This window comes from Gopherus evgoodei, chromosome 1 (genome assembly GCF_007399415.2).
Source record: "Gopherus evgoodei ecotype Sinaloan lineage chromosome 1, rGopEvg1_v1.p, whole genome shotgun sequence".
Lineage (NCBI taxonomy): Eukaryota > Metazoa > Chordata > Testudines > Testudinidae > Gopherus > Gopherus evgoodei.
The window spans coordinates 160829464-160839066 of NC_044322.1; the positions used below are offsets into that span (position 1 = coordinate 160829464).

A 9603-nucleotide genomic window follows, 5' to 3' on the forward strand; every position below is an offset into this window, starting at 1 on the left:
ATTTACTGCAGCTTATGGTGACAGACCTTTTTGCTTTTATAGTATTCACTTGGTAAAATTAGGAATTAGCTTGCATTTTTATCTTTTTGTTTCTTTTTTAACCAATTTGACTTTTTTGCCTCATCACTTAAAACCCATCTTTCTAAAGTTAATAAACTTGTTTTATTTTGTCTTTATCTAAACCAGTGTACGTTAGAATTGAAGTGTTTGGGAACCTCTACTTGAGAAAAGAAGACTGGGGCATAATCATTTTCCTTTGTTGAAATGACAGACTCTATATGAGCTTGTACTGTCCAAGAGGGTGCTGAACAGTAGAAGATACGCATTTCTGGGCAGCAAGGCTAGGACTAAGAATTTGCTGGTGTCACCCTGTACATAATTCAGGAGCGGCTTGCTAGAAACATTCCTATAATCCAGTGGAATGATTTTGTATGCTAAAAGCTGTGTGAGAGCAGCACCAAGGGGTGGAAACTAAGCAGTGTAAAAGTCACCCCAGGCTAGAGAGCTGAGGGGGAAGGAGATAGCTGTCCAATGGTCCAGATTGTACCCTGGGGAACATCACAGGTACACAGCATTATACCAGGAGATTTTTTGCAGCAGTGTGCTATAAACAGGTCTGTAGTAAAAAGAGTGATTGCTACAGTGACGGATACTCCCTGAGACACTAAAATACGTAATATTGGGGAAAACTGTGTATTCCATATATATTGCGAATAACAAAACCCACATATCTCAATGTGTCAGGTTGGGAGACTACATCCCTCCTTGTGCCATCCCTGCTGCAGCTGAAATGTAAGGAGGTGCTTCAGCTAGACCCCCTCCACCTCAGGATGAGACAGTGGGACCGCTGGCAGGGCCTTTTCCATGAGGACCGCTTCCCTTTGGAATGCACCTGGATTCTCCCAGCAATTTGGTTCAGAACAGACTGATCTGTTGATATTCAGAGCACCTTGGAAGGCTTATCTTCTTTAGAGGGCTGGTGAGGCTGGGAAGATTACTCAAGGGGTGGGTGAGGCATGGGGAAAATGGGGGGAGTCCTTTTAATCTGTTTCATCATTCTTGTCTGTGGTTTCTCTTTGTATTGATTCCATCGGTACTAGTGTTTTGAATTGCCATTGGAGATGCCTAATGTATCAGATAGGCACCTCTCGTCAATTTGTAGACCCAGATACATAAAGTAGCTCTGGATAGCCACACATCTCTGACACAAGGACAGTGTGGCATTTCTGTACAGATAAACAAGTCAAATACCAACCAATAATGCTTTATAAAGGGCACTCACATTTCTCTGCCCCCAAAGCTCTAACATGGCTCTACCCATCCCATTCATAGACTTAGACTTTAAAGTCAGAAGGGATCATCGTGATCATCTAGTCTGACCTCCTGCACATTGCAGGCCAGAGCCTGCCCCACCCACTCCTGTAATAGACCCTGCACTTACTAGCCTCACACAATCCCTTGCCTGAAAGCCTCCATGCTTGTACCCCAATAATTATTTTAAGGTATTTCTCTCAATTTCCAAACAGTTCCAACTTTGAAGGTTCATATGGAGATTATTTGGTGGCTTTCTTCTCCACCCTTCTCTGATGAGCTTTCCTAACTGACGAGGGACATGATAGAAAGGGGGCACACATTCATTCTAGTGCATTATGCTGCACAGTTAGATCAACACTGAGAGGTTCAAAGACCATTAAGCAGCCTTCAGAAATGCCCACAGTTATTGTCATCTACTAACTATTCAGCTGCCCGAGTGAAATGAGCTGGGCATTGCCGTCCAGTCCCCAACTGGTGTCCACCCCACAAAAGCAAACACCACAGCTGGCACGGATCGGTTCTCTGGTTAGCACTCTCACTGGAGGGGCCTAAGTTGGAATGGCCACAGAAACTGAATGACTCTTTTACCCTGAGAGGCAGTCGCTGCAGAAAAGGGTTGGGATACATTGGGAAGGTCTTCTGGGGAAACATATGCTGCTGCTGTTAGTGCCCACAGGGTAACTGTTCTGTGGCTAAAAACATTTCAGTCACTAGGACTGTCATTCCAGCACCTTCCACGAGCACTAACAAGAACTGATAATACCGTGCAGTTACTGCACATTCCAAAACGGAGATTTTTTTTAAAGCAGATACCCAAAGTGAGCCTGAACGCTCAAGCATTTTCTACGTATAATTAATTGCATTTCTCCTACACAGCAAGAAAATAGCAAAAGTTCTTAAACAACATGCACTGGGACTATTAACAGTTAGGGCTAAATCTGGGCTTGCCCAGTGCAGGTGTGCTGGGGATGTGCAGGGACGGAGGGCCTTGTCAGTCCCTCCCCTTCCAGAGCACCCACTTGGGACCTCGGCAGAACGCTGAGATTAGTGCTCCTGGGAAGAGCAGTAAGAGAAGAGGGTTCGCTAGCACAACTGGCACAACACAAGGGATTGTGACCAGACCAATTGGTGAGATGGCCAGGGCTCTACCTTCACTATTTGCCCAAGAGCTTCTGGTAGCAAGTCCATTGCACCTTACATTAGCACATGCTAGGAATGCTACTCAGCATGCGCCTTTCCCTAGCGCTACCTGAGGCCTTTGGCCTGCATCAGCTCTGCACAAACAGAACATCCCAGAGCTTCTCTGCTTGGAGGCACAGCTCTGCTTCCACCTCCTAAGCTCTCCAGAGAGGAGGATGTACGCATACACACAATTCTCACAAACCTCACTGACTGACGATGAAACCAATGTCCAATACTATGTGTGTAGTTAATACAGCAGATTTCAGTGGAGCTATGCCCACAGTACCCCAGCCAAATATCTAGTCTTGTATTTCATCAAAATGATGGCTGTATAGTCCTTGCAAATTTCAGTGTATGGTCCTCCAAACATATATTTGTCACTCACCTGTGCTTTGTTATTCACCTTGGGAGATGGGTTTTTCTTCTCTCCCTTGACATTCTTCCCAGACATCATGCTACACTGGAGTCTTCAAGATGTTTTCCTAGGATAAAAATCAAGTCATTAGGCCTTACGGAAAATATGGCCACATTTCATAATCAAAAGAGCATTGTTAATTTAGCTCATATACCAATCTGCTAAAATCTTATTAGGCCAGATGCTCAGCTACTGTAAATTAGGAAGCTCCACTGAAATCAAAACACTAATTTACATCAGCTGGTGGTGGATCTAGCCCATTGTCTCCAACCTTACTGGACTAAAAGAACAGAAGTGGAGTAAATATTTAAGTTCTAATTAGTTCTACATAAACTTGTTACACAGCATACTTCATTTTATAAACAAGTTGGTTGGGCCTACTGCACAATCTTAGTCTCCCAGAATTATCGTACGTAATCACTGAACAACAGCGAACAACTCTAGCCATCATCAGCAATGTCTTGGGAAGATCTTAGGTACTTTTATTGCTTCCTCCCCATAAGATACAGTAAACTAGGCCAAAATTAGGACCTGTAGTAAGAATCCATATATAAAGATACATCCTCCTCTCTGGAGAGCTTAGAAGGTGGAAGCAGAGCTGTGCCTCCAAGCAGAGAAGCTCTGGGATGTTCTGTTTGTGCAGAGCTGATGCAGGCCAAAGGCCTCAGGTAGCGCTAGGGAAAGGCGCATGCTGAGTAGCATTCCTAGCATGTGCTAATGTAAGGTGCAATGGACTTGCTACCAGAAGCTCTTGGGCAAATAGTGAAGGTAGAGCCCTGATAAAGTTAACAGCACCAGCCATCACGGTCATCATAAGAAATAAAACATTTACTTTGCAGCTGCAAACAGGGTTTTTTAAAAAAGCTGGAAATACCATAATATTCCTATTAACAAATCTCAGTTTCTTTTGACAAATTATAATCACACACACATAAACCATCACTTTATCCAATGAGGACTAATAAATCTAAAATTCTTAGCTACACTGATTTATGGCAGTTGAGGATCTGCCCCCCCTCCCCTCTTTTTTTTTAAGGACGCTTACTAACTATATTGAAATACATTTTGTAAAGAGTTTTTTTCAAAACATCCTTAATATACATCATGTCGCCTACTCATTTCATCTAGATTTTCAGAGTTGTTTGCAGTGGCATCTGTGCAATTTCCCTATAATCCACATTTCTGTCAGATAAGTCATTTGGGTTCTCATACAGTAACACCTGCTAACATAAGTAATTACCCAAAGAGAAAGAAGACCTTTACCTGGCACATGCTAGGAGTATTGCCATGGTTGCCAGGCATCCGTTTTTTGTTTGTTTGTTTTTTGTTTTTGTTTTTGTTTTTTTTTAACCAGAATGCCCAGTCAAAGGGGACCCTGGCAGCTCTGGTTGGCATCGCTGATTGGGGCATTTAAAATCGGGTCAGCGGCACAGCAGGGGACTAGGGCTGGGGCTAAGGCAGGCTCCCTTAGTGAGGAGAGGTACAAAGAGAGCTGTGATAGAAAATAAAAAGTCTCCTACTTGCATCTTACTTATTTCAGAAACTGTCAGAAATCTAGTAGCTCCAATCCAATCTCTTTTTTGGCGTATGCTTAGTTGGCCAAATTCTGATACCAGTTACACTGGTGGAAATCGGGTGTAATTCTACTGAACTCAGCTGTGTTTCTCCTGATTTTCACCAGTGTTAGCAACAGCAGCATCTACCGTCACTAACACTCCGCAGCTTCTTCCACAGCAAATAGCAGAAACGAAACTAACCAGGAGGCGTGATCTCAGCATCACAGTGCAGGGCACTCACGGTCTCCTACTCCTGTGACATAATGTTGTAATGCCCTCAATAGAAGAGGACAATTCCTTGTAATCACAGTAATGTTTTCTCTTCTCTGTTTATTTGAGCTTTCAGAGGCATTCATCTGGTTTCCCTGAATTCCCGAGAGACTGCAGCTGAAAATGAAACTAAGCTAAGGCAATGTACGTAGTGCTATCGTTTGTCTCACAATGTGATGCACTGTCTCTCGCTAGCCGCGAGCTTACCCATACTGTAAAGCTGTGTAAAACACTGCACATCAATTACCACTGCAATCTCCTGTTTTAAAACATCTAATTAACAATCATCAGCGATTCCTCTCACAAACATCCTCTTAAGATAGAAACGGCATTTCCCCCTGCAACGTTATGCTACTAGTAGAGATTTTACAATACAGAGTTTATTAATTTTTGTCTAGTGAGAGAAAAAAAATATGTAGGCAGTTATGTCACTTTGTTTCAGCCTCCCTGATAGCAGCTCTTTGTGCTACCCACATCTGGCTATCAAAATTAATTCCTCTCTCTTGCAACAGAAAAATCACAGATGTCCACACTGCAGGGCTAAGTGATTGAGAAGGAACATAGGAGAAAGGTTCTTACCTGTTTCAGAGGTTGAGCTGAGAAGGAACTGCTAATACTCTGATGCTTTTGGCTATACAGTGCTCATTAGCTCCACCCACCTTCTGTGACACAATTCAGGAGAAATGAAACAAATCACAGGAGCTTCTCTGTGAAATAATCTTATAAGGTAGTGCTATTATCTTTGGAAAATCATGAGAGACAGGAGAGATTCTAGAAGACTGGAAAAGAGCAAATATAGTGCCCCTCTATAAAAAGGGAAATAAAAACAACCCAGGAAACTACAGACCAGTTAGTTTAACTTCTGTGCCAAGGAAGATAATGGAGCAAGTAATTCAGGAAATCATCTGCAAATACTTGGAAGGTTTTAAGGTAACAGGGAATAGCCAGCAAGGATTTGTAAAGAGCAAATCATGTCAAACCAATCTGATGGCTTTCTTTGATAGGATAATGAGTCTTGTGGATAAGGGAGAAGCGGTGGATGTGGTATACCTAGACTTTAGTAAGGCATGTGATATGGTCTCACATGATATTCTTATGAATAAACTAGGCAAATACAACTTAGATGGGCCTGCTATAAGGTGGGTGCATAACTGGCTGGAGAACCGTACTCAGAGAGTAGTTATTAATGGTTCCCAATCCTACTGGAAAGGTATAACAAGTGGGGTTCCACAAGGGTCTGTTTTGGGACCAGCTCTGTTCAATATCTTCATCAACAACTTATATATTGGCATAGAAGGTACACTTATCAATTTTGCAGATGATACTAAACTGGGAGAGATTGCAACTGCTTTGGATAGGGTCATAATTCAATGGAGAAATGGTCTGAAGACAAATGCAAAGTGCTCCACTTAGGGAGAAACAATCAGTTTCACAATCAGAATGGGAAGGGACTGTCTAGGAAGGAGTACAGCAGAAAGGGATCTAGGGCGTCATCGTGGATAGTTCTCTGAAGATGTCCACGCAGTGTGCAGAGGCTGTCAAAAAAGCAAACAAGATGTTAGGAATCATTAAAAAGGGGATAGAGAATAAGACTGAATATATTATTGCCCTTATATAAATCCATGGTACTCCCACATCTCGAATACTGTGTACAGATGTGGTCTCCTCACCTCAAAAAAGATATTCTAGCACTAGAAAAGGTTCAGAAAAGGGCAACTAAAATGATTAGGGGTTTGGAGAGGGTACCATATGAGGAAAGATTAAAGAGGCTAGGCCTCTTCAGCTTGGAAAAGAGGAGACTAAGGGGGGATATGATAGAGGTATATAAAATCATGAGTGATGTTGAGAAAGTGGATAAGGAAAAGTTATTTACTTATTCCCATAATACAAGAACTAGGGGTCACCAAATGAAATTAATAGGTAGCAGGTTTAAAACAAATAAAAGGAAGTTCTTCTTCACACAGCGCACAGTCAACTTGTGGAACTCCTTACCTGAGGAGGTTGTGAAGGCTGGGACTATAACAATGCTTAAAAGGGAACTGGATAAATTCATGGTGGCTAAGTCCATAAATGGCTATTAGCCAGGAAGGGTAAAGAATGGTGTCCCTAGCCTCTGTTCATCAGAGGATGGAGATGGATGGCAGGAGAGAGATCACTTGATCATTGCCTGTTAGCTTCACTCCCTCTGGGGCACCTGGCATTGGCCACTGTCGGTAGACAGATGGTAGGCTAGATGGACCTTTGGTCGGACCCGGTACAGCTGTTCTTATGTTCTTATGTTATGGTTACAGTGGACCACAAGAGAAATATGAGTCAACATTGTGATGCTCTTTCAAAAAAAGCAAACATAATTCTGGGATGCATTAATGGGTGTTTTGTTAGCAAGACACAAGAAGTCATTCTTCTGCTATACTCTGCACTGGTTAGGCCTCAGCTGGAGTATTGTGTCCAGTTCTGGGCATCGCATTTCAAGAAAGATGTGGAGAAATTGGAGAGGGTCCAGAGAACAACAACAAGAATGATTAAAGGTCTAGAGAACATGACCTATGAAGGAAGGCTGAAAGAATTGGGTTTGTTTAGTTTGGAAAAGAGAAGACCGAGAGGGGATATGATAGCAGTTTTCAGGTGTCTAAAAGAGTGCCATAAGGAGGAGGGAGAAAATGTGTTCTTCTTAGCCTCCAAGGATAGAAGCAGCAGCAATGGGCTTAAACAGCAGCAAGGGAGGTTTAGGTTGGACATTAGGAAAAGTTCCAAACTGTCAGGGTGGTTAAACACTGGAATAAATTGCCTAGGGAGGTTGTGGAATCTCCATCTCTGGAGATATTTAAGAGTAGGTTAGATAAATGTCTATCCGGGATGATCTAGAGACAATATTTGGTCCTGCAATGAGGGCAGGGAACTGGACTTGACCTCTCAAGGTCCCTTCCAACCCTAGAATCTATGGATTTAAGTGTACAAAAATTGCACTGGACAGAAGTGATTTGCAGATGGTATTTACTGTACACAATTAAGGCAGCAGGAGGCAACCTCCTCCCCCAAGATTATTAAAGATAAATAACTAGGGTCAATTTCTCTTTGATGGAAGATGCTGAGTAGTGGGCCTATTTTTTAATATTTGACTGATCTAGGCCCTAATTCTCCAAATTTGCCATGCATAGGAAGTCCCCTGCAACTTACCTGAGCTCCACTCAAGTTCATGAGACTCTTTATGGGCACAGGAGCCGACCTGTGTGTTATAAGGTATGTGGATGCTGCAATCACAAGGTGATCTGGGAATTACACCATCCTGCCACTATGTAGACAGACTCTTAAGTGTGTATTGCATATTGTGCTCCAGCTGCCCACCTCACACCTGCCTTCTCAGAGCCCAGATATGCCACTGTTGCTGCTGTTGAGCAGTTCCAGTGACATCAGAACAGCAGCTTAGGTAATACAGTACAGCTTACAGGAGCAAGGGATGGGAGCAAAATTGGGAATGAGATTTTCAGTGGGATTTATGTTTCTAGGTCACTTAGGAATTCTGCTGAATCCTCATGCTCCAGTTCTCTCTTTTCCAGGTAGCACATACCCTAGGCCATCAGCACTCTCAGTATCACTGAGATGGGAAAACCCTCCAGAGTGCTGCCTCAATGGTCAGCTAGGAACACCCGGGGAGAGAAGGCAGTGACCACAGACTCAGAAGCAGATGGTTTAAAATACACCTATTAGCTTTCGCTGAAATATAATGAGTAGCTAATTTTTGTCAAACACAAGGAGCTAATGTATCAGTTTGGATAGTGGTGGTTTCATTATTGTCCTTCATACGAACAGTTTCTTATAATTTAATTTATTTCAGTTTTTTAAAATAGCAAGTATAGGGCCAGATTGTGATGCCTTTACTCATGCTGAGTAGTACCTTACTCCACAAGTAGCTCCACTGATCTGACTTGGAGTTTTTGCAGAGTAAGGTACTATCCAATGTAAAAGTATCAGACTGGCCCACACAGATGTCTTTCTGCCTTAATCCAGTCTAACAGGTCATATACTCCTCTACGTCGATATAATGCTGTCCTCAGCAGCCAAAAAATCTTACCGCTTTATAGGTGAAACTACGTATATTGAACTTGATTTGATCCACCAGAGTTCGCAGCCTCCCCCCGGAGCACTGCTTTACTGCATTATATCCGAATTCATGTTATATCAGGTTGTGGGGGCGGGGGGGGCGCAAGGGTCCAAGTAACTGGCAATATGGCGTGGGGCCAAAAGTTTACATTCTCAGGCCTATGATTGCCCTCGGATTGCCCCTCGGGCTAATCAATATGTTCCTTTGAAGCTAGCATGAGTACATGTGTTCATTTATTATTTTTCTTTTGTTCCTTTGTTTATGGTATAAGATGTAATTAATCAAAGGGGGGTCTGTAGTGTGGATAGAGGATGTAGATAATTAAAGGATCCGGTAGTTAATGAATTGTAAATGATCAATTGTAGCACCTATGGACATTTCTGTAAACAAGTAGGGTATATAAGATAGGGAAAAGGATAGTAATGTGTGCATGATTTGAGATTTGTATCTCCCTGTACCTTATTTGATTTCAAATAAAGAGACTTGCTTCTCCATTCCAGTGTGGTCATTGGGGATATGCACACCGGGCAAACGAACCTCAACTGTTGCCCCCTGCAACAAGGTTGTGTTATATCGGGGTGTTGTACAGATAAAACTACACAGGATCTTTTCAGGGGGCAAGACAAAGATACCACATTTATTATGACAATTTGATTTATGACTAATAACTAAATCTTAATTCTTATACACACACATTATACCTAATACCTATACACACACACACACACACACACACACACACACACATCCATCAGATGTTCTGC

At 42.5% G+C, this 9603-nt stretch overlaps 1 protein-coding gene across 1 annotated transcript in view; it reads right to left on the bottom strand.

Annotated features, from left to right (window-relative positions):
- The window catches only part of LOC115658460 (interferon-induced GTP-binding protein Mx1-like), a 29304-nt gene extending 23918 nt beyond the window's left edge, over positions 1 to 5386 (bottom strand). Inside the window, exons 1-2 of the mRNA XM_030577421.1 lie at positions 5317 to 5386; positions 2882 to 2978 (exon numbers count right to left, since the gene is read on the bottom strand). Of these exons, the coding sequence (XP_030433281.1) occupies positions 2882 to 2950 (69 nt within the window). The 5' untranslated portion in view covers positions 2951 to 2978; positions 5317 to 5386. The remainder of the gene's footprint in view (positions 1 to 2881; positions 2979 to 5316) is intronic.
- Positions 5387 to 9603: the final 4217 nt, after the last annotated feature.